The sequence below is a fragment of the Abramis brama genome, assembly GCF_963993115.1.
Source record: "Abramis brama genome assembly, chromosome: 5".
NCBI lineage: Eukaryota > Metazoa > Chordata > Actinopteri > Cypriniformes > Leuciscidae > Abramis > Abramis brama.
Window position 1 is genome coordinate 42643246 of NC_139967.1, and position 26163 is coordinate 42669408.

Consider the following 26163-nt stretch of genomic DNA (forward strand, 5'->3'; position numbering starts at 1 on the left):
ACTGAGGCTTATTCATTTCACCTTTGGTGTGAAAGGGCATTTACATTTGCCAAAACCTTTTTTGTTATTAACAAACAAACATGCAAGCCCAGCCCAGGTGAGAAAAAGTAATGAACACATTACTTTCCATAAAAAGTAACTAAGTAATGCAATTAGTTACTTCTTTTTTTTTTTAGGGAGTAACGCTATATTGTAAAGCATTACTTTTAAAAGTATCTTTGACCAACACTGGTTATGACCCAGCAGAGCATTTCCTGTTAGGCCTTGTGCTTGAATTAATACAACTTTCTGTACTTCTATATGCTGTGTCATGTCACCTCTAGCTAAAAAGGGTTTTTAAATGAGTCAGTTAAGTGACACAGCGGCACCAGAAATATACAACAGCTTGCAAAAACCTTGAAAAAAAGTCACCCAGCACAACTTTTTGCAGTATCAGATAAGATGCTGCTTTCCAGTCAACAAGTTGCCTTCCTTCCCCTAGAGGCAAAATGATACAGTATGTGGGTGGACAGGCTCATAAATAAGGACTACTCCATACCTGGTATCTGGAGCCATGTACACGCAGCTTTATGAGCCAGCTGCGGTTACATGGCATTTGTGCAGCAGTGTATTATTGGTTATGCTTGCACATGCACATGCAGCTCAGATATATCTTTCCTATTTTGTCATCTTGGTGAAATAAATTATACTGTGTGAGCAGGGCCGTCGCCAGAACATTTTCATAAGGAGCACACTTTTTTTATGATCTAAGAAAACAGGCATTCACCAAAACAATAACAACCTGTATTTATTATAACTGAAAAAGACCAAGTTCTATATTAAAAACACAAGATGGTGCAGCCAACACCTACAGTCACCAAAACCCACTTGCATTATGCCTGTACACTTTGTAAACATCAGTCACAAAAGCTCTTCAATTAATTAAAAATGACACTTCAAAAAGTTCAGAATCATAATCCTTATGAACTGAGCAGTTTAGTCCAAATTTTCTGAAGAGACATGATCGCTTTATATAAAAAGATTGAATTTAGGCTTTTATTCACATATAAACATTGATCAACGCACACATCAGTTGTGGTAAACAGAAGCTCAAGCATGTTCGCTTGACATGTGAGAACCAATGAGGTTCAATCTTGTGTTACGCAGCACGTTTGAGCTTCTGCGTGAACCAATGAGGTTTGCTCTCACGCATCAAGCAGGCTCGCTGATCAATGTTTAAATGTGAATAAAAGCCTAAATTAAATCTGTTCATCATATAAAGCGATTGTGTCTTAATTCAAATTAGACAGATCTACCTTTTTATGTAACTTAAAAGTTAGGAATAGTCTTAGAGAAAAAATGTAGATTAACTTTTACGACTAGTCTGATCAGTTCATTCAACCAGCCACTGGTACATGGATATGAGTGTTAATTACTTAAAAAATTACTTAATGAACTACTTGTGTCTCAGAGCGCGCAGACAAAACAAAATAAATGTGTTATCTGTTGGGAACGCAGTCGTGCAAGACCGTTCTGGGAGGTAATTATACTGAACCACTTTGACGACAGACTTAGCTCAGGCATTCCCAAAAGACCAAAACAGCATTTCCGGTGCTGTGCGATGAGATCGGTCCGCTGGTTGGTCCAGTTATGCCGTGACATCCCGTCGCGAAGTCACATGATTTTTTTTATGCGCATCAAGGAATTTATATGGTCAGTGTGTTTCCATCTTAGTAAATGAGCGCTTTTTTTTTCTTTTTTTTTCACATCTTGGGTTTTCCATCCAGCAGTTTTTGATGCGATATCCCAAAATGCACATAAAAATAGTTGGATGGAAACATAGCTATTTATGTCCATTAAAAACAGTCTGCCAAAGTTTATAACTTTTTAGCCTGGGCAATAGACTATTTGTTACTTTTGTCAGTTAATTATTCATTACATTTGCAAAAATGACTTTTGAAATCAATTAAGATGTTTACATTCACATTTATTACTCTTTAATATTTATAGTTTTATTAAGGTTTGATGAATCCAACATGAATACATTGAGCTTGGAGTGTTTTGTGTGTGTTTTTAAGCTGTTCTTGGTGGTTTCCAAGTCATTTGCTACCAAAGTCACTATGATGTTCTGGTCCTTCGATATGAGTGTTGCTTGTCTCATTCTTTTGTTTGATTAAAACGTAGCTTTCAAAAGTCACCTCTCCTTAACAAGCTTCTATCATTCATGAATCATGTCCATTCAATGGTGAGACAAAGTTTAATCCTTCAAATCCCAAAGCCTGGGCAATAGACTTGTAAAGTGAGGCTGTTGGACTACATTGATGTTCATAAAAGCCTCTCAGGAATATGTTATTAACTCTGCTCCTTCTTGGCTCATAATTTCCATCTCTTTCTCTCTTTGCTTCTCCACAGATGTAAGTTCTTTAGTTTAACTGAAACTCCGGAGGATTACACCATCATCGTGGATGAAGATGGCTTTAAAGGTAGGTGTTGTGGTTACTCTTTTACTAAGAGTGCACTGGGTTTAGTGCAGCGAGGCAAGATTAAGTCATGTAAAGTATCACAGATTCTCTATAATTCCTTGTAGCTCGACTCCCTGCCAATGTTTGACCACATATTGCTCCATCAGCCATACCCCCCCCCCAACCCAACACACACATTTCCATTATGGGTTACTAGGGGTTAAGATGTCAGTGGCTTTGGTTTTGTGGTTGATTGAGTGAATCCATGTCATTACACACTGGTTACCGAGGTGAAACCCATTTGTTGCCATGGATACCAGAAGCTCTGTCTTGCGAAACAGGTACAGGTATTTAAAAATCCCCTGAAATTTGTGCTTGTTGGCATCTTTTCCACCCGGATCCGGATCTTCCCCCGTATTTCACACGCTATCAATTTAATGAAATCAATTAAGTTTTGTGGCTATTAGTGTTTGTAAGCTGTGAGTCAACAAAATTCACTTTTTAACTCTTTCCCCGCCACTTTATTATTTTTTTGTAAAGTAGCATTTTTGATCATTTTCACAACTTTCATGGCCCCCAGAACATTTTGTTGTATTATCTGAACATGCAATATGTCAAAAGAAAGAACAGATCATCTGCTTTTAAACAGTATTCTTTCTTTTCTTTTTTTATCAACACTTGAATGTGGTTAAGTTTCATTAAAAAAAAGCTACATTTTGAACAAAAAGCTGAGAAAATCTAAGACTACGTCCGGATGGGATTCAGAACGATGATCAAAACACAGATGGAGTAGATCGAGTCCGTCAACACCCCCACGCTTTTCACAATACATACCGTTTTAAAGCAGCTTCACAGAAAAAGCATGCGTCTGCATTACAAGTTACACTACATTACAGTAAAACTCTCGATAACTCCTGTTGCAGTACAATCTGCTGTACAATCAGAAAGTCCCTCTCACTAAAACCACCTTTTCAACTAGCAAATCATGTCAAGGTCAGTGATGTAACTGAAGCCTAGGCTATTTGTTGTTTTACAAAAGGGACAAACTGTTCAATATGCCCCACCCCAACTTCCTGTTTCAATAGCAAATACATCAACACAGGAAAAAAACCTATTTCATAGGGTCTTGAAAGACTTCTCATATAGTACCTTTAGATAGATCGAGCAAAGAGCGTTAGTATAATCAGAACGTCACATTCATTGCTCGTGCCACTCTTTTTTTCTTCTTTTTTTTTGACATTTGTTCTTCTGTTTTTGTCTGTTTCAGAGCTGCCGGAGTCTGAGTATCTCAGTGTGGCCGATGCGACGTGGTTGGCTCTTAATGTGGTGTCCGGGGGCGGGAGCGCCACCAGCTCTCAGCCAATCGGAGTAACGAAAATCGCAAAATCAGTCATCGCTCCATTGGCAGACCATAATATCTCTGTATTTATGCTCTCAACATACCAGACTGATTTTATATTGGTGAGTGTCATAGATGCTTAGGCTATAGATTGCAAGATATGAACTCTGCTTTTTTTACTCTGTAGTGTGTGCATTTCCACCAAATACATTTTTCAGTCATTTTCCTCATCAAAATGTTTGACGTACAAATAAATAGCACTTTAGATATTTTTAAAAGTGATATGCACACGAGAAAAAGGAAATTCATACGTAAGCATAATTTATATTTATTTACAGAAATAGTTTCATGCATTGTAGCAAAATCCTTTACATGAAAATCAAGAGAAACAAACATTCCGTATGAATGTGTTTGAAAGTGTCTCAGGAGGAATTATACTGAAAATTCAGCTTTTCATCACAGGAATAAATCACATTTAACAATATATTGAAATAGAAAACAGATATCTTAAACTGTGATAGTATTTCACAATATTGCATAATTTTTACTGTATTTTTGTTCAAATAAATTAAGTTAAACTAAAAAAAGACTTAAAAAATCTTGCAGAAAATTGGAATATTGCATAAAACATTTGCGAATAGTGCACCGTTTCCATACCATGTGTTCAAGAGAACAAAAATCGTAATTTCCTGGAAAATTGGCACAAAATATCTGTCATGAAAAAGAAAGTTGCTGCAATCGAGGGAAGCCACTGTGGCTCTTTTTGTCCTACTTGCGCCTCAGAGCATGAAGACAAACTGCACTAAATGCTGTCATGTTATCTTGCGTTCAGATGTCTGGTGTTTAGGAACACAATCATGTGAGACATTTCTGGAAGGTCATTATACATAATTTAATCTGATGACAAACTTTGGCTCTCAGGCATTTGAAAATAACTAAAATATTTGAGATGCTGTGCATTGAAACCGATCCGTTGGGTAGTCCAGTTTTCCAATCACATCCACAGCTTTTCTGTTGCACATTGAGGGATTTATTCTGTAATTTTGTTTCGATCATAGTTAATGCACGTCGTCTTATCAGATAAAAACATATCCACCTCAATTGAGCGCATATGTTTTGTATGCGCATTTTGGCGTTTTCACCAAGCATTTTTTTATGCGATATAACAATAGGTGGATAGAAACACAGCTAATGTGAGAGAGTGATTATAGTAAATCATGGAGTCATCTCCGATTTGTTCTGGGTTTACACTTAAACTAACCTCATTAATTAAACTTCAGGAAATGATACAAATGTGCACATCAAGAACTAAAAACCAGTATAAGGATAAAAACATTAATATCATAAGAAAAAGAACTGCAGTATATACATGACAAACATGAGCCAGTCTATTGCGACAGATTATATAAAAAGAAGCCCTTTGATCTGTAGTCTGAATATGTCATCTTATCTGCAGTTAAAACACAGGGTTGAAACTGTTGCTTGTAATTTTATATAAGGACATGGCATATAATGGCATTATGTCTGATCATTGCTTTTGGATGAGCAAACTTTTAACATGAACTGCACTTACAGTAAATACTAAGCTAGTCATCACTTCTCTTTTCGTTAAACCAACCCATCTACCATGACCACAGCCAGCTGCTGTCATCTCAGCACATTTCCACTGAGTGTGTGTGTGTGTGTGTTTGTGAACACATGCCCAGTCTATCAGACGGTCACCAGAGCCTTTTTATGAAAATAGCAAGAAATGTGGGAGCGGTGGTAATCTGGGGGTAGTTATGTAAAGAGGATAAAGCCTGTGGATCAGCAGCCGCTTGCTGGAATTTACCGGAAAGTTCACGTTCCACACCAGATGCTCCCAGCCAGAGGAATAATCAGAGCTTTATAGAAAGAGAGGAGATGACCTGTCTCCTGTGCTAGGCCACTGGAGAGGACATTTCCTTCTCATCCTCAACTCTTGGCTTGCTTACTCAAAACCTTAAGAGCAGAAATCCCCGTGTGTATCTGGCCTATCAGGCCTAGAGCACAGTGTTGTCTCCTTTGTTTGGATAACTAACAAATAATGAAAGAGAATGTTGAGGAGTTGATGGATTTAAGATTTCCATCCATGGGAAGGACTGACTTAATGGCCTAAAATATACCAGATATTATATTTCAGCCTCTTGATGATTTTTTTAAAATGGTTAGTTCACCCAAAAATGATAATTCTGTCATTTAATTATTCACCGTCAAACCCGTAAGACATTCGTTCATCTTCAGAACATCTTTTTAATGAAATCTGAGCGCTGACCAGAAATAATTATTTTTTATATTTTTTATAAATATGTCCATATTTGTACTAAAAACGTGTAAAAATGAAACCGATTTAACAGATGAGTGATGATGCAAACTAATTGTCGAATTGTTTGAATCCATTCACTACAAACAGGCCGTTTGAACTGTTTCACAGAAATAAATCAGACTTGCCAACTCTAACACTATTTTTGCGTCTGAAGTTTAAATCCGAGATGCCATTACAACATAAACCTAAATCATTTTAAAAGCCACGTTAAAATGATTGTAATATTTGTGATATTGCAAGCAAAATTTAAATGTGTGTATATTTTTTGCCCTGTCCTGTTGTTGTAGCCATGTAAAATGTTTGCTCTTGTTTGACTATATTTATTTTTCTAATGAGTTAATAACAGTTAGAGCTTTTATAAGCTTGTAAAATAGTCCAAGGAAACCGCATATCCATAGATAATTACCCTTGAAAAGCTGTGTGCTGCTCATTTAGTGCACCCATCAGGACCTCACTGGAACACTTTGAAGTTCAGCTTAATTGGTTGCTTAAGACGTCCTTATGTATTGTTTTTACTGTTATGTATTCTGGTTTTGGTAGTGGCGTTTGAAATGCAAATGAATGTTCATTTGTGAGTGTGATGTGTTTGAGTCAGCTTGTTTTGGTTACTGAAGGAAATGGAAGAAGCTGTGTTTAATATAATAAGGATTTCTACTTGTGCATGTTTGTGTATTGAACTTTCATGCTGTTTTCATTGAAACATTCAGAAACATCTGAACGTCTCTACCAAATGCAAAAAAAAGAAGTTTGATTAGGTTTGTGCTTGTACTCTGTTCAGTTCCCTACTGTAGAAGGAGGGATAAAGCGCTTCCAGATAACTTGCTTGGTATTTGTCATCTCTGTTTTAGATATCACAGTACATAATGAGTGTATATATGTTATTATCTAACAGGGTTTGGCACTGTCTGCAAACATTTTTGTAATGGTTTACCTTGAACACCTGAGCTCATTTAACCTGGAAACTCACTTATAGTATGTTTATTAAATAAAAACTAAATACTGATGTATGATTCTGTCCATAGGTTCGAGAGAGGGATCTGCCCATGGTCATGCACACGCTGTCTTCAGAATTCACTCTGCTGAGGGTTGTCAACGGAGAAACTGTTGCTGCCAACAGTACTGGGGTCACCAATGGTTTTGTCAAGCCTAAACTAGGTAACCATCAGTCATTTAGTCTTTGTATATGTCGACACAAGGCGTTTTAAAGTACCAAGTGATGCTTCCGTGATTTAAAGTGCCCTTATTATGCTTTTTCTGATATAACCGTTCATATAGTGTGTAATGTAGCTGTTTGTGAATGTAAAAGGTCTGCAAAGTTTCAAAGTGTGTGACAAATAGTTATTGCCTCCCAAATGAAAGAAGTGATTTCTGAACTGCCTGAAACGAGTCAGTAATTCCATGTTTTATTTCCCTGCTCGAACTGTAGGTTTGTAACAAATTTGCATAATGCGAGCCTATGGTGTTTACTGGCTGCCCGCAAATTACGTCTTCTTTGACCCTCAAACACTGTTGTTGTAGCTGAGACTGGAAGAGTTTGATTTGTTTGTCGGCATGTCGAGAAGACATTTTGCTTGCACTTCCAAAAGATGAGGACTCAGGCTCAAATTGATAAGATAAAACTGACTCCATCGTTATTGTTCATATTACTGCATGTACGAGTGATGGGGAAGCCTGCAGAGTTGAAATTAAGATGGTCGTTTTGTTTCCGACACGCTGTAATAAGCGGTAGACCAATCACAACAGAATGGGCCATCTGACCAATCAGAGCAGAGTAGGCTCTCGGAAAGGAGGGGTTTAAAGAGACCGAATCCATGATCGAACCGTTTGAGACACTGAGAAAAGAGGTGATGCTGCAATGTACATTATGAGAAAGTTAGTGTTTTTGATCTTGGATGCATGTGAATCTATTGTAGGAGACTGAAAGAAACAAAATTAGGATCCTTTAAAATAGCATAATGGATAACAGAAAACAGCGTCTTCTCGACAAACAAATCAAACTCTTCCAGTCTCGGGTACAACAACAGTGTTTGAGGGTCAAAGTAGACGTCATTTGCGGGCAGGCAATTAAGACCATAGGCTCGCATTATGCAAATTTGTTACAAACCTACAGTTCGAACAAGGAAATAAAACATGGAATTACTGCCGACTCGTTTCAGGCAGTTCAGAAATTTAAAGATAACCAAAAATGATTATTTTTTTTCAAAATGTCTGTTGTTGTTTTTTGTTTTTTTTGTCCATACGGTGGAATTGAGTGGTCACCAAAACTGTTTAGTTTACCAACATTCTTCACAATATCTTCTTTCTAGAAAATACTCTTCTATCCTTTTGGGTGAACTGTTCCTTTAGATCAGACCGTATTTTACTACCGTGATGCACAGACTTGGACTTCCACATTCAGCAGTCAGTCAGTGCAATAGAGAAACACCTGCTGAAAGTGTTCGTGGTGTGGTTAGGCTTCAGCTTCTGCCTTTGGCTGTCATGTTTGACCAACTGAACATATATTCCTGATCTTATCGTGCACAATTCTTTGGTGCACGTTAGTGTAAAAGAAAGAACTTGTTGCATCTGAAATGACTTTCCTGGTGACTGGTGTCACCTAGACTGGAAGTGATATTAACTGGTTGCCAAATAGCTATATAAGCAATGTTTCAGGCTCCTGTTATAAATCATGCAGACTATCTTGAAAATAGCATCGTATTTTAAGAATGAACGTATTATGTTAATTATTTTGAGTCTTAATAGAATAATATAAAATATTTGTAAAAAATTGACACCGCATTAAAGACATTACATTTTTCAGTGTAAGACCACCAGTGGGTTAAACAACAACTTGTCAGGTTTACAGATACATCCCTTCATGAAACATCCTGGATCTGCATTGTTAATGACTGAATGTTTACAGTACATAATCGTAAAATAAACAACTCTCCTCTTCTTCCTTTCCTCAGTTCCTCGGCCAATCATTCACCCACTCTCCAGCCCCAGTAACATGTTCTGCGTTACCAGCCTTGACCCCGACACGCTGCCCTCGGTGGCCACGCTGCTCATGGACGTCATGTTCTACTCGGGCGGGTAAGAGCTCCAGCCGACCCTCTCCTCCTGGCTCACATATGGCCATAACCGAGACCCATCTGCCAGATCTATTAGAGAATGATGATAACACACACAGGTCGCTGTAGGGAGTGCATTACGTGACGACGGGAGAAAAGACTGGAGACAAGATGAGCAGTGTGCATTTGTACTAGTTTGCCCTTCCTTATAGTGGCTGAACTTGTTTACTGCTCAGACAGTGGCATCAGGCCAACCCTTAGAGGGAAAGATAAGATCAGAGTGGCCTTTATCACACTCCTCCCGTTTTTCCTATTCCTTGCAAAAGTGTCAGCTGAGCTCTAATGAAGCTTGTGTAATGACTAGAATCCCTGCTGTGCTTTATTACAGAGCAAAAGAGACCGGGGGGCAGAGCGAGGATTCTGGACACATCCGTTTCTTCTCCTTCTCCCTGATCGAGGGCTACATCTCTCTAGTTATGGATGAGCAGACGACCCGGAGGTTAGACCACACAGCTCTGCCTCTAACACCCTCTATTAAAGTCAGCATGAAAACACATTTACATTCTCAATACACACCCCTCGTCTTGTGGATGATTCATCAGTGCATGATATAGACCTTCGTCAGAGTAGCGCCATATTTTAATATTGACCTGAATGAAAACAAGGTTGTGAGGGATGGAATACTGTGTGTTCAGTGGGCTGTATTGTTGTTTAACAACATGACGCTTGTTCAGCTGACAAAATTCTTTCCGAAAAAAGAAAAAACTCTATGAAACCGTTTTAAAAGTTATGTGATCTTAATCTTTATACAGTGCGTGCCTTTGTAAGTCTGTCCTTCAGAGCCTCGTTTTCATCCGTGTTGAATTCAATATGACGTCTAACATAACTAAGGTCTATTCCAAAGGAGAAAAGGCTTTCATCAAAACCTGCTAATTTGCACCACCTCTGAATTTGGCTGACTTCACCTACTCCATTATTCTTTTCTAACGCGTTTCCTCCAGCCACCTGTTACACACTTTGTATTAAACACCCACTTTTCTTGATCCAATTAATTCCCAAACTCTTTTCCTTGTTCAAAGGGAAATGTCACATGAAAGGCATAGTTCTCCCAAAAATGAAAATTGTCATAATTTACTCACTCGTGTCATTCGTTCATCTTCAAAACACAAATGAAGATATTTTAATGAAACCTGAAAGATTTCTGTCCCTCCATTGAAAGTCCACACAACCAAAACTTTGACACTGCAAAAAGTTCATGAAGACATTGTAAAGTAATAAAACCTTAGATGAAACCTCATTGGTTCATCCAGAAGCTCAGCCATAGTTTGTGTAACATGTGATGATAAACCTCATTGCTGCTTGTGCATTGAAGCATGTTTCAGCTTCCGTTTACCATATTTTGTGTGCATCGATCAGTGTTTATATGTGAATTAAAGTAAAATGGCTTGCAAACATCATTTTGTATTGATTTGAATGTTTCAGTTCATTGTTAAATGACACTTATGGACCTGCATGAGTTGTAAAGTGGATTTCTTTGTCTTTTGACTCAACTTCGTCTGCAGTGGTTTCATCAGATTTATTCTTTAAATATTCTGTTTAAAAATACCTCCATCCTGTAGCCTGTTGAATCATGTTTTTGTGTGTGCAGTTAAAATGTAACTTGCTTCATGAATACATTTCTGATTTCAATTTCTAATTAAATGTACAGTATCTTTGTTCTGTTGTCATTATATATGGTTTAGATGCTGCTCTTTTCTTGTCAGGTTTCCAAACAACGTCCTCTTCACCAGTGCATCAGGAGAGCTTTGGAAAATGGTCCGCATCGGAGGACAACCCTTAGGGTTTGGTGAGTTTAGGCTTGCTGTTACTGTGACAATGAAAATCCCTTTGACCTGAGCAATATCTAGGAACCAGAATTTGAGGGTTGGTTCTTTTGATTTGGACCATTAATCAACCACCTAGAATGTGCTTAAAACACTTAGACCCTGTTTACACCTGATATTAAGATGGTTTTAATCCATCTCTTTTGTACACTTTTAACCACTCCTGTCCTGATTTCTTCGAGGGGAGGGTCTATGGGCTGGTAAATGTATGGGGGTTTTTTTTCAGATCTTTCGATCTAATAGACTAAATAAGCTCGCGCAATTTAAAACATGACCGGAGACGAGGGAAAAACAAACTGCTCACACGTTCGCCTTGATCTTGCAGCTGTCAGTGTTAGAAATCAGGAATGTTGAGAGAACATTGTGCTTGGTACATTTTTCATCTTCAACCCAAACTTGGGTCTCCAGCCGACAAAGTTTAAATCCCATCTGTATAACGCACTTCCCATAATCTTTACCCATTGGGTCAGTAGGCGGAGAGTAGACGGTCTTTTGTGGCTGTTTGAACACATTCGACCACATGAGCGTTTACACTACGAAAGCAATCCGGTCGAATGCGTTTTCGACTACCTCTGCAAGTGTTTAAAAGTGGACAAGCTCAAAACATTTTAGACCCGGTTTACACCTGTATTTAGTGTCGTCCACTTGTGATCCAAACGCCAAAACGCATCTTAATACCAGGTGTAAACAGGGCCCTAGAGCACGTTAGCAAAGGCTTAGCCCCGTCATGTTGTAGTGGTAGCACCCGTCTTTTATTTGGTTGTAAAAATCTAGCTTTCTGCACATTTTTTTGTCACATTAGCAAAGTTCGGCCAAATATTGTAGACAAAAAAAGGGTCCGTCGTCTTTTGTCAATTGTGTAGCGATGTATGAAGCACAACTCACACACACAAGTCACTTTCAAACCAAGCAGCCGTCGGTCGGTCAATGCAGTAAATTTGCATGGCCAGCTGAACCCAATGCAAAATCCCTCATGTGAAATTTGCAGAACAAATGACCCCACTTCTAAGCACAGTACACCTCAGTAAATAAGATCAAATGCACAATTTTAAACTTGAGGATGTGGTAGTTGAATTTCTAATGAAAGTGGTTTGTCTTCCATCAGATGAATGTGGCATTGTGGCTCAGATATCGGAACCGCTGGCGACCGCTGACATTCCAGCCTATTATATCAGTACCTTCAAGTTCGATCACGCTCTGGTGAGTTTCAGCATTCACATATAAACGCTTTCCCATCTCCTAATATTCAGAAAGCGAGGGCAATGTTTAACACCAGCCATCTTGCTCCACCCAGGTTCCTGAGGAGAACATCCAGAGCGTGATCGGAGCCTTGAGGACCAATGAGAGCACAGGACAGTGAGGTGATTGGACAGAAGGTCCCATGTCCGTGAAAACATTTAGATTTCTTATAATTCTTAAAAGTGCCAAGATCTTACCCGAGGACTGCTTCTGGGGGTGGTTATGGGAGAAGGATCTGAAGGGGAATGGATAAGTGAGGGGGGGGGACTCTAGTCTTGCAGTCAGTATTGAGCGACAACATCACTTCCTGTCCGTTTCCTGCGAAAAAGAAAACCCTTAATCCCTGCCCAGCACCTCTACAGGGACCCTGCGATAGTGTGTGAATCCAGTGTTTTTCATTTCTTCTTTCTCCCCCACCCCTCTTCCTCTGATCCACTCCTCCTTGTCATTTTACCATGGCAACAGGGCCTGGACTTCAGATAGCAATTCTTAAGACGTTGAAAATAACTATTATGTATTAGTGGCAGGTCCTCTTCCTAGAGGACAGAGAATGTACTCCAATGAATCTTGAGATTTAGTTTTAGTTCCCTCCTCCCCCTTCCTGTTTTCCCTTGCAGTGCCAAGACACGGGGCATAAACAGGCTCCTCGTCTAAAACGTGATGTTTTTCTGGATGCAATTTGATGGTTCAGGGTATTATTGTTTTTTTTTAAACGTTCTGCAAAATGGTCCAGTCACAAGTTAAGTCTTTGAAAAAGGCTTTTCACGCTCGTTCGGAAAGTTTCCCGTTTTTATTTAGAGCTTTTGTTTATTTCCCCTCACCTCAATCCTTATATACACATTTCAATGCCAAGTGGCTGGATAATGAATTAGTTGTTGTTGTTGTTGTTTTTGCCTTTAAAGTACAATCAATGTGTTTTCTGTCCACCCGACCGAGTTGGCAGCATTTGGAAAGGATTCAGGTGAGGTGAAACCTTTCACATGCACTTGTTCAGGTTAAATACACACACACACACACACACACACACACACACACACACACACACACACACACACACACACACACACACACACACACACACACACACACACGAATTGTGCAGTTTACTGTATACTGTTTTTAAAAGATTGGTCTGATGAGGACGTCGTTTTTATTTCCGCCCTGGAGTCGTTGCGCGCTTGCGATCGCACAAAATGCCTCTTTCGTCTTCACCACTACTCGCTCTTTTGAGTATTTTGCGAAGCTGTCTCTTCATCCACGGAGGAAACTGTTGGGGGAAACCTGTCGTTCGTTGAATGTTAGTTAAGGTCAGGTGTCGCAGACACTGGCGTTAGTTTAGGCCTTCAAGCTCCCCTTGTCTGCACTTTATTTAAGGTCTATCTTACAGATCTTACTCTTCTGATGTGAAATACCGGGGATGAGTTTCTTCCCCTTGAAGGAGTCTCTTTTAGAAGGCGTCACTCGTTGCTCTTTACACATGGATGGGTGTCTCTTTCCACAAGTTTTTCTTCTATCAGCTATGAAGCAGAAATTTGCTAAACCATACATTTATCAGTGTTAAGAAGGGGTGACCTGTTTGTTCTCTGACAATTAAAGACGTGAAACATTTTTTTTTTTTCTTTCAGCTTAGTTTGTATTTAGGTTTGATTTTATTCAATTGTTACTCTCCTTTTTTCCACTGTTTGAATCATGTTTTCTTAAGCGTACAGTGGGGGTTTACGCCATGCGAAGCGAGACCATGTGCCAATTGCAGATTTCTTGTCTAGTTTATAAAGAGATTTAGTCATATCTGTGATTTACAAATGATTTCTGTGGGGTGATATTTGCTGAAGCTATTTCTAACTACCCATACAAATGATTGATTTTGAGAATTTGATTAAACCAGCTCAGACACCAGAAAAGGTCATGAATTGATTGCTTGTGTTTTACCTTCATGATTTTTTTTTTCTGTCTCTTGACACAAAGTGTAGGTCAGAAACTGTTCCTTTATACTTGCACATTAAAGAGGGTGACTTTCAACTATTCCCTTATTTTTCCCTCAGAATGTATACTGCTTTATAAATGGTACTATAACCTTGTGATCTATCAGTACAGTTTGGTACAAATAAAATGTACATGATTATGAAGGATAGAGGAATTTTAATATAACTTTAAATTACTTTTTTGTTTGTTTTTCCTGAAGTGGCTTGAGACCCAGTCTGCTCTTGCATGTCTGCCATTTATATTTAAGGCATCCAACAACACATTTATCCAAATGATCAGTTTAAGTCCCCCTGTAGTCAATAATTGTATCCCTTAAAACTCATCTTTGATCCCCAAAATGACATTTAAATGTTGTTTTTTCCTGTGAAAATAACTTTATTGTGCCTTAAAACAGTTTGAATGTAACTCTACACCCTTGCCTCATTTAGTATATGCAGATCAAAATATCTGATCCACTTGCTCAACGGCAAGTGGAAATGCTGGTTTAATTCAGCCATAATAGGATTCAGAGGAAACTGATTCAGAGGAGGAAGAGTAGTGGTGTTGACTTATGCTTTAAGACAAACCATGTGCAACTTCATATTAAAAACACCACATAGGCATGCGTATAAAGAACATTAAAAAAAACGTTTTATTTTCACCACGGGGTCTTTAAAAGTTGCTTCTCTTTAAAATTTTCTTTGACCACTTGTTCAGGGTTCTCGCAGTCAAGGAGAACCTGCACATAAAGGAATCTTAAAACGCTTTTCCAGCCCTGGAAACATGATATCTACAGTGCATTATATAATAAATCTAAAATATTTCATCAGCTAGTTATTGCATTTTTAAAAGATTATTTTATACATATTTAATTGTATAGAATTGTAATATAGTAATGATATGTTTGTTTAATAATGAATAATAAATATGAGTAATGAATTTCCATTACCTTATATTGCATTTGTTATAGTAATCCCAAATGCAATATAAGGTAATGGAAATTCATTACTCAGAACTTGAAAGAACCATTATACTAACAGCTTTAACATCTTAGTCACCATGAAATGAAATATTGCAGTATTTATTATAAATGACTTATCAGTTTGCATCATTTTTTTAATGCATTTGCCCTTGTAATCATTAAAATAACTCCCTCCCTCATGCAGCGACATCACTTCTCTTCTCCGATGATGCGTTTACTGGTGTGAGGGCGGGACATGTCACTCAGATGAGATCCACCAATAGCAAACCACAACCATCCAATCAATTCCCCACAGACAAAAGCAAGTCCCGCCCCACATTTTTACTTGTTCAAAACTCGTTTCACTCTGATGTGTTACAATAACTCCACTTCCATTTCATGCCAAAAAAAAGTGCTTTAATATAAATATACCATTTGTGTAGCCTTCCTTATAGTTTTAAAAACCATGTTTTTTTTTACAAGAAAAGCAGATGCAGAAATAGCACTGATAATGTGGCTTTAGCTTGAACAGTGTCGACCTCAGGTGATGATGAAATACCAAAACATTGAGGAAACCTCCAAAATGTCAAGTAGCCAACATAAGACTTAATAGGTCTTGCGTTATTTAGGTGTCAGACTCACGTCTATTTTTGAAGTCCACACTGTAAACAGCAGAGGAGGTGTCTTGTTTCTATGTTACCTTAAACGCATCTTTGGCTTGCTTGATGCAGTGAGACATGAAGACTCCTCAGTGAGGGCCCTTAACAAGTCCAAAGTTTATGCAGAAATAATGAAACCTTGCTTGCTGATGGAGTTCGCTGAAGTCACTGAGATGTGCAAGAGAAGATAGCCTGGATCTACAAAGACAGTCTCAAATGATGGATCTGACCAGCGCCACCATGTGGTCAACACCGCAAGCAACATCCTTCACGTGTCCTGGCACTGTCACCTAAAACAAATGACAAACATTAGGATAAAGAAAATGGATTACATCTAACATCTACTGGGTATAGTGTTGTCAATTTAACATTCATTTATAACAATTCATTAAAAGTAGGATATATTTTGTCTATTTAATGTTTTCACCTGCCGCAATAATGCAGCATGTTGTGATCATTTGGGGGCTTTTCTCAGAAAATATGTATGTGTGGTTAGCTGTGATTCATTTGGATAATTAATCAGCGTGTCAATTAATTAATTTGGTCGAAAAAATAATTGGAAGCCCCAGTTTGCAAAACCAAATCCACACTTTTCCATGTAAAAAAAAAAAATGCTGCATTGTTGGCTTCTTACCCTCCATGGAAAATACTGGTCATCATGTTTCCCAATGCCGAGACATCCTCTCACATTCTTACCCCAAACAAACAGCTCACCTCGATCTGAAAACAATATTCATGTAGCAAATAACTCAGCCCTCTATTTACATGGATGCTGGCCAGGAAACAGGCTGGATTTAATACCAACATGGTTATGCAAGCACTATTAGCAGGTGTTTTCAGGAGAATGTGTGTTAACATATTTAAAATGTCTAAAATCTCATAACTACACAATACTTGATATCTTGAGTGAATTTACGTGCAAAGATAATGTTTTTACCTGTGACTGCTGCAAAGTGATTGAGTCCACAGCGGATGGACGCGACCTTCACACTGGGGTTGAACTCTGACCTCCCAAAAAATGTGGCTGGTACTCTTTCTGGGACAGCAGACTCTGAAAGTTTTGGGCCTTTTCCCAGAATTCCAAAACCCCAAACAAACACATCTCCTTCCTCTACAGAGATTAAATTATTTCATTCATTACATAAGCCAAAATTACAAAGCAACATCAATTTGTTCTTTTCCACAATAGTTGTATATTATTCAGACATTAAAGCCCATTGAGCATTCTGAATTATGAAAGTGATTAACCATGTCTTTAAAATTTGCAAATAAAATATTCAGTTGGTTTATATATAGGGTTTTGGGTAAGAATTAGATTAACAAAAAACAATATTTCAAAGTATTGCAATATTTTACTTCATGATACTGTATAATTGGTTACAAAAAACAATATTTTAGTGGTATGTCTTACATAAATACTTTTTGAGGGGAAATTCTGAAAATTTAGAGCTGGGATTCCCAAACTTTTCAGATAGTCAAATCCATTTGAAAATATTATTTAGAATATTGGTTATAAAATATTAGAATAATTAAGAATATTGATAAAAATTAGGTAAATATTTAGAATATTTATAAATATACACAATCCCAATAGGGGAAACCCAATGTCTATGACAAGGCAAAACCTGGCATGGTGTCACTACAGTGTCATGACCCTCATATCAATATATAATATTGTATTTCCAGGTCCCTGCTGGTATATATACACTGAAAACCTCCACCTCCCTAGATCTGTACGTGGTTCTTTCTTACTGCATTTGGTCTTAGTGGACTAAATCTGCTATGCTGTTGCTGCATGAATATACCATTGTTCATTTTGACAGCAAATTTGGATTTAGTTTTAGACATAGTCTTTTGACTAAAATGCCATTTAGTTTTAGTCTAGTTGTAGTCGACAAAATACAGCAAGATTTTAGTTAAATTGTAATGCATTCATTTAGAATTTCTCTAAAATGTACAAACCCATTATATAGTCCCAAAAACATCTATTAACCTGTTAATATGAATGATTTTATAAGTTTGAACATGCAACAGATTTAACTGCTGTGACATAAAAACATCTTAAAATTAAATAAAACCACTTCTAAAGTAGAACACGTTTTTTTTTTTTCAATGAATGTGCATTCTTTATAACAACTTGCATACATCATTCTTTATTCTTTCAAGCAGACACATTTATTTGTATAAATTAAATATAATTAATCCTTATTAAAGCTATTTCTTTTTCTTTAGTTGTTTGATTAATATTAAGTGCACAGACGGCATTAGGTTTATTACACACTGTCACTTTAAGACCAAATATGCGGATCCAATTGCGCCAAATGCACATCCGATATTCTTCTCACAACCGTTTACGTTTTGTAAAGACATAACCGACTGTGTTTACGTGAATACTCTCCAAAACGGACATGTAGACATTATGTTGTGTGTATTTGTCCATTCAGAAAAGAAAAGAAAGAGAAGCTCAATTCAGCATGGTTGCACGCTTCGGGTGTGTAACGAACCGTACCGAATAGAGCGCTCTTTTGCGTCGTCACTATTATTCGGATCTATCCCTATGTCTGCTCTTCTCTTTCTCCCAGACGTTTACATTTTTGAAGTAAATTTTGAAAAGTACATTTTGTTTTATGAGTCCCTCAGGGTAGAGCAGCACGTAAGGACATCAGTTCTGACTGGATCTCCTCCCAAATCGTCCCTACCGAACATTTTCGTCTAGTTTTTGTTTGTTGCCGAAAATGTCAATAGATTTTCGTCGTAGTTTTTGTCATTCAAAACTGGTTTTATTTAGTTCTCATCTCGTTTTCATCTGTGAAAAAATGCTGTTATTAAAACTGAATCCTGAAACTAAATCCTGTAGCGGATCTAGGCAGGTGGAGCTGGGGGAGGTGGAGGAGTTTCAGAGGAACTAGCTTACAGCGAACACTGAACCAGACTGTATGAATGTTAAGCAAGCAATCTCACTGGCTGCAGAATCAGAAGAGGCTTGTGGTTATAGTGAGACAGTTTCTTGACTGAACTAGATATAAATGTAATGTAAATGATTACAAAGTATGGTACTAAATAACTGCCATATTTATTTATATTGTACTTCAGAGAACACAATGGTACAATGTTTTTTGTTTTTTTGCAGGTGTAATGAATTGTTCCAGGAAACTCTAGGATGTTATGCCTCAATAAGACTGTAATCTTACCGTTCAGTACAGCCACCTGTGTTCCTCCACATGCCGCCTGTCTGACTCGACCCAGACCCCTCAGGGGCAGCAGCCGCGGCGAGCTAATCTGGAAATCAGGCTTTACAAATGAGCTGCACAGCCTGGTACTGTCGTTTTTACACATACTTTTATGTACATATCAGGATAATTCAATAACAGTGAATGGTCACTTCATTTCTGGTATTTGTTTGCCAGTTGTTGTGTGCGTGTGTGTGTTGACCTCTTTACCTGTGTGGCCTCAGTGACAGAGGCCAGCTGCAGGTACTCAGAGTTTCCCCAACCAAAAACCTGCCCATCTGTGGACACGGCCAAACTACAGTCTCCATATGTGGCCACCTGTTGAACTTTGACCCCAGTCAGATCTCCTCCGACGGGCACCGGACAGGGGGCCTTGTTGTGATGGCCCAGACCTTAAAACACATTCCAGAGACATTAATTGTGAGGGAAGGCTCACGTGTTCTCAGCTATGAGTCACCTAGTGTTGTCTGGATACATTTTTTAGAAAACGCCTTTAGGCAGGTTTAATAATGGAGTGCAACAAAAAGAGGGACTGAAATAAAAGAGACGGTCAGAGATAATGACAGACGGATGGTGAAACAAACCTGTTTGTCCATCTGCCCCCCACCCACAGGCATACACTGTTTCTGTTTCTGTTAGAAACAAACTGTGATCCTGCCCACAAGCCACCTACAGGACGAGAGGAGCAGGACAGTTGGAGTGAATCTCACAAAGACAGGTCCAGGTCATATCTCAACCCAGATTCAAAGGAAAATAATAATAGATCATATTTTGCTTAAATGAAGGTTATAATGGTGAATGTCCAACAAAAGAAGAAAACGTGAGAGAAATTTGGGTACATTAAGTAGATTAACCATTTGATAATGTTCATTTTTGTGTCGGTCAAAAATGGCTGAAATTTGTTTTTATTTCAATTAAATGCTTGTACTATATTTCAGTTTGATAAAAAAAAAAAAAAAGTTCTTTTAGGTGGTTTTATGGTACAAAAATAATTTTTATGCAATAGTTATAATCCATTTATTCACTTTTTGAGCTTGGACCTGAAAAATACATTTCCAATTGAAATCTTTTTAAGTTGTAAAATAAATAAATTTAGAATGATTTAGTGCACAGACTAAAGTTTGGTCTCTTTTTAAAGAAGACACTTGAAGTTGAAAGTGAAAAAAATTGTAAAAAGTGAACTTGAAAAAAGTTTTACATTTATTGTTATGAAAAATGCACAAAAATAAAAATTTTATATGAAATATAAATTTTCCAAAACATATTTTACTCTAAAGCTGAGAGAAAAGCAAAGCCATAAATCAAAACAAGCTGTGTTCCGAATTTGCAATCTCAAAGAATTTGTTTGTACGCAGTACTAAACATTTCTAATAGATGAAATTCGTCTCCCATTCATTTCCAATGCGGTCATTTTTGACTGCCAACAATACAAGCATTTTTTTTTTCAGGACCATTTAACCTTTTTGAATCATGTCCATGATTTTTGTGTGTGTGTGTGTGGGGGTGTGTGTGTGTTCAGACAGCAAGTGACAAGTTTCGTACCATTATGATGAAGTAAAAAAAATTAATCTTTCGGTCAAAAATGAATGAACAGCACCAGAGGGTTAATAGGAATTTTTATTACTAATAAAAATGTTGTGTCTTGCAAACAATATATTTATGCATCACATGATTTCAATGTCGATATTGTTGTATTTACCATCACATATGAATAACCAACATATCATGCTATGCTAATAAAGTAAAGTGTCATCACATACCTGGGTGACTCGACTGTCAAAACCCTCAATCTTGTGAACAAGATGACTGCCACTGCAGGGAATATAGGAAAAGGACAGCCATTAGACGGAAATCCTATTCTTAAACAAGTTTTCAGGTAGAAAAAAGGCAGCTTAACCCATATGCTCAGGAATATGTGGATATTAGCAAAGGAAACAAGAGTATGTATATGTATACTAGAACATAACGTTCTCTGCTTGGATGAAAATGTCTTGTGTTTGAGTTGATAATATTGCCTCTGATGTTGCTGAACATTATTATAAATGAATTATAAACCCAATTCCCCATTATACTGAATAATCATTTCACTCTAAGCAAATCACAGTGGATAATTCAAGGCTACTGGGATCCAGGGAAAGCAATTGTTCATAATGTGAAGTAGTTTCCTTTGGTGCAGAATATTGGACATATGTTGCTGAAGGACAAACCTGTACACTTCATCCTCCACAATCTTCCTCCCACACTGCCCATAAGCATTATTACCCATGCTGAAAACTAATGAGAGAGACAGAGAACGAGAGACATGAAGTACTCATCACACTACAGCACAATTTAATTTAATTTGAAATAGAAATGATTGCAGTTTAAGGCATCTAAATGCTTGGACAGGAAAATGTCCTCTAATTCATCTACTGAATCTGAACACCTGTAACTACATCTTTACTACTTGAGTGAAGACCCAAGGACACACAAAAAAAGTGCTCTATAAATGATAATAAATCTTCACACTAAGGGCCAGATTTACTAACAACTTGCATCAGCGCAAGCACTCTTTGATGTTAAAAAAAACTACTGTCAGGATTTACTAAAGACACGCAGTGAAAAATTAGCGCTGAAAAGGTGTGGACAGGGTTATTTTTGCGGCTGACATTATTGCATAATGCAGGAGTTTCCCTTTCAGACGCAAAATTTATGGGAGGAGAGAATTATATAGAAGAAAACGTGCATAAACTATGATGGAAATTCCTCAACATGCACTCCTTGGCAAAAAAAAAAATGGGCCAAGCCAAAAATGGCAAAATATTTTTAATGGTCTTTGACATTTTAATCACAAATCACTGGTCTGGAAATTAGCAAGAATTGCACAAATACTGCAGATAAAGTAACTTAGCATGAAATAGCCAAGCCTTCTCGCACTTACGGACAGCTTTCTCCAGTAAGAAGAGTCAGTGTTGTTCCACTCAATGTTAATGGCTTCAAACTGTCCATCAGTAGTTGAAAAATGTCTCCCAGTTCATTTGAGTTTAATGTGAGACCAAATATTCACTTTAGGGTTCAAATCTGGACTCTGACCAGGCCAAAACATGAGCCTGATGGACTTGTTCTCAAGCCACTTCTTGGTTGTCTTGCTGAAAAATAACACCTGATCATTCCTCTTCAGATAACAACTTTTCATTTGTGGGAAGCAAGCCATTCTGCAATATTCCAAAGCATTAAATGACTTTTCACAGTGAAGCAGCTCACCAACAAAAGCTCCCCATAATGACACTCTTCCTCCACGCTTCACTGTGCTAGAGATGCATTTATTATTATATTTCTCAGCAGATGTTTGAAGACACTGCTCTGCTCTGCCACGCAACTCGTGTTTCATTGTGATTGATCACTCCACACAACTTCCCATATTCAGCCAAAAACTTCATTCTTCAGTCTTTGATGTTTTTCTGAGACAGCAAAGTAGTGCAAATTAAACTTTTTCATTTCTATTGCAGATATCATACACTAACTTCCCAGGAAGTGACGATTTTGTTCTCTTGAACAAACGGTTATTTATTCTGCACTGTTTTATGCGATATTCAAGTTAACTGTTTTATGCGAATAAGTTAAATTTGCAACATTGGATGGAAACATGGGTAACGTTTGCTCACCTCCCTCAGAGTCAGTGAGCACCAGAGAATGAGCGCGTCCGCATGAGACCTGCAGCACTCGTGTCTCCTGAGGGTTCAGCAGCGGGAGAGACACGGGAGACGGTTCCAGGACATACTCATAACCTTTATCTACAAACACAAGACAAAGCACTTGATTTAGGAAAGAAAGTGCTTAAGGAAAAGGTTGTTTCTTGAACGTTGTAATGGTCCCAGTAGATTGGGTGAAGGTTGGAAACTCAATCCATCAAAGAAGAACAGAATGGATCATCAACATCAGCCAGAACATGAATCTTCCCAGGAAGTGAACACTTTCACTACCCTCAAATGTCAGACCAGAACTCAAAAAACACTTTTTAACGTAACAAACCTACTTCCCTAAAAAAAGTACAGGGGCTTTACAGTATTTTTTTTAAGTTCCCAGTGATATAGAGTGCATTCTGATCCTTCTGGTATAACTGGAACTTGCTTGTATGGGTAGTTTTTACTAAGAGCATATGAGTTAATAACAGGAATGCAATGGGATTGTGGGGTTTCTTACTTCGGTCATGTTGAGTACGTTGAAAGCCCAGCTGGGAATCTTTGTTAAGGCCCATGCCCCACAGTTTGGTCAGATCTTTGGTATTACAGGCCAGTAAGGTGAAGCCATATCCACAGGCTGCTGAGGAAATCTACCAAAAAAACACACACAACATACACTACCATTTAAAAGTGTTGTTTTTTTAAAGAAATTAATACTTTTATTCAGCAAAGATGCATTAAATGGATCAAAAGTGACAGTAAAGAGATTTATAATGTTACAAAAGGTTTCTATTTCAAATAGATGCTGCTCTTTTAAACTTTCTATTCATCAAAGAATCCCGAAAAAGAAAAATGATTGTCCCCCTGTGGGCAAAATCAAGCTTTTAATGTTTATATGAAGAGTTCAGATGCAAAAGCCTGAAATCTGAAATTTTCTTCTAGAATGATCATTTTTATCAAGCTTGTATATTTAAGTTCAGTAATTTCACTTAAATGGCAATGAAACTTTCCTATTAATTGTCATTTAAGTGAAATTACTGAACTTAAATATACAAGCTTGATAAAAAATTATCATTCTAGAAGAAAATTTCAGATGGCACTTAGAGGCTTTTGCATCTGAACTCTTCATATGTCTATGTGTTGTTTTTAATGCTTTAAGAGAAATCATGAGCAAATTCATAAGTCAGCACCACTGCTGAGAATTTTCTCTTTAAAACTGCAGTGAACCAAAGACAGTCTCAAAAACACAGTTTGAAAATCGTTTCTGACGTCACAAACTACGTTGTAACCAATCACGTCAATGTGTGATCGTCAACGAGTGAGAGGTGTGAGTGAGTGGAGGCGGGACTAATTTGCATATTCATAGAACCATGTAAACTAAGTGAGGCAAGGGTGTAGAGTTACATTCAAGCTATTTTAAGGAATGAAGGTGGAGAACATTTTTAAATATGTAATTTTAGTGATCAAAGATGAGTTTTAAGGGATACAATTATTGACTGCAGGGGAACTTTAAGTAAAATAAGTAATAATATTTCACAGTAATACTTTTTTTATCAAATAAATGCAGCTTTGGTGAGCATAAGAGACTTCTTTCAACGCATTAAAAAACTTTAATTAATTATCTATGGAGTAAAGATCTTGAGATTCCACAGTCTGACATTGAGGGGAATACTGTATGGAATAATTTGACGTCAGCTTCCAGAAATCCAAATCATCAAAATATTCATTTTAACTTTGTTCATCGATTATATTGCACCTCGGAAACTTTTTCAGGTTAAGAGGTCTTCTGTCAACGGTGCTCTGAACAGCCAGTTGTGGTTTGGTCTTGTGAATGGAGTTTGTAACTTTTGGGAAGCTATTTCATAGGCTTTGTCTGGGTTATTAAATAGAAATTTCTTAAGTTGTGTTATTGAATGATAGCTCAACCTTGTATTTTACTGTTAAAGACAAACGCATATGGCTTGTAGGACTTACAGCAGCAAAGAAGATGATCTCTCAGCGATGGAAGAATGCCCAGGTCTTATCTTTAAAACAGTGGTATATGGAGTTCTTGGACATTGCATATATGGAACTATCAGTGGCTCGATGTAATGGTGCAAAAGAATAAAATGCCAATATGTGGCTGACCATACTCGATGGAATTAAGTTGTATCTTTGAGGGTTAAGTATTATTATTATTATAATAATATTATTACTATTATTATTATTTTTATTTATTTAAAAGAGTGTTTGGAATACATATGTTGTATGTCAGGGTTAAGTCTGGATGGGGAAGATTATGTTTATGGCTGTTGTCTATGTATATGGCTTTGAATTTGCAATGAAAGAAAATGTAATATTAACATTAGTGTAAAAAATAGAAAACCCATTCCAAATATTTTTGCCAATTTTTGTCAAAGCTAGGGTAGGACATAACCTTCTGTTCAGTATCCAGACGGTACGGTGTGAGCTGGTACTTCCTGGGCTTTTTCCTGCCACTGTCCGGCACTACAAAGCTTGGGATCCCTAAAGCTCCCGTGTAGCTGAAGCCCCACACAAACACCTTCTCTTGGGGCTTCCTGTGCTGACCCACATACTGGAATACAGGGGTGTCATCCTGCTGCTCCCGCTTCCTCGGGGAGCCAATGGGTCGTGTGGCATACGCACGGAGACCCAGATGAAAACCATGACGGCCACAGGAGCGCATGTTGACTAAAGCCATTGTGACATTCACCTGTATAAAATATAAAATAAATTCTGATTAATACCAATACTGAATATTAGGCAAATGAAGAGAATTTTGCAACACTAACAAATGGTATAAATTATTTTTTAATTATTTTTTTGGACATGTACCATGTCAACTCCATATTCTCTGAAGTACCTTGGAACAGCATGTAAATACCATAAATATGGTGATCACAATACAAAATGTAATACTACCATTATTTTCTGGACATGGCACCATTGTATTCTTGGAGGTACCATGGTGTACCTTGTAAATACCACGGTACATGAGTTTCACAACTACGATATATATATCAACACTTTATTAGCACACCAGAGTATTTTTGTTCTCTATTTTGTTTGGAGGTGAACTCGTTACAGTTACTCACCGCTCAAAGATCGGAAAATCCTCTATAATATATTTGTCAAGTTGTTTCAAATACTTCTTGTCACATAATATGATTCACACATGCGCATATCTGTACATCTGTAAACAGCGAAATAAAAAATAAACGGTAATATAATGTGAATAAAGTCCACTCTGTGTTTTATGCTGCTCTAACATGTTTTCCATGGAGGCGGCCATGACAGTCTCCGCGCGCACTGACGTATGACGTATGACGTACGACGTACAAGTAGTGTAATGTTCGAGGTAACCTGTAGGTGACGTTTCCAGTGTTTTCAAGC

General features: G+C 37.6%; 2 protein-coding genes across 2 annotated transcripts in view; one reads left to right on the forward strand and one right to left on the reverse strand.

Moving 5' to 3' along the window:
* castor2 (cytosolic arginine sensor for mTORC1 subunit 2) overlaps positions 1 to 14422 on the forward strand; it is an 18142-nt gene extending 3720 nt beyond the window's left edge. Inside the window, exons 2-9 of the mRNA XM_084115383.1 lie at positions 2392 to 2462; positions 3709 to 3902; positions 7147 to 7279; positions 9073 to 9196; positions 9563 to 9673; positions 10938 to 11020; positions 12163 to 12257; positions 12352 to 14422. Coding sequence (XP_083971509.1) covers positions 2392 to 2462; positions 3709 to 3902; positions 7147 to 7279; positions 9073 to 9196; positions 9563 to 9673; positions 10938 to 11020; positions 12163 to 12257; positions 12352 to 12417 — 877 coding nt within the window. The 3' untranslated portion in view covers positions 12418 to 14422. The remainder of the gene's footprint in view (positions 1 to 2391; positions 2463 to 3708; positions 3903 to 7146; positions 7280 to 9072; positions 9197 to 9562; positions 9674 to 10937; positions 11021 to 12162; positions 12258 to 12351) is intronic.
* Positions 14423 to 15324: 902 nt separating this feature from the next.
* On the reverse strand, positions 15325 to 26081 carry rcc1l (RCC1 like). The gene is made up of 12 exons (XM_084115381.1): positions 25866 to 26081; positions 25187 to 25483; positions 23291 to 23420; positions 22753 to 22881; positions 21316 to 21382; positions 20869 to 20920; positions 19693 to 19777; positions 19319 to 19500; positions 19070 to 19157; positions 16816 to 16989; positions 16513 to 16598; positions 15325 to 16168 (listed from the first exon to the last, which is right to left on the reverse strand). The coding sequence occupies exons 2-12, from the start codon at positions 25469 to 25471 to the stop codon at positions 16091 to 16093; spliced, it is 1356 nt and encodes a 451-aa protein (XP_083971507.1). The 5' UTR covers positions 25472 to 25483; positions 25866 to 26081; the 3' UTR covers positions 15325 to 16090.
* Positions 26082 to 26163: the final 82 nt, after the last annotated feature.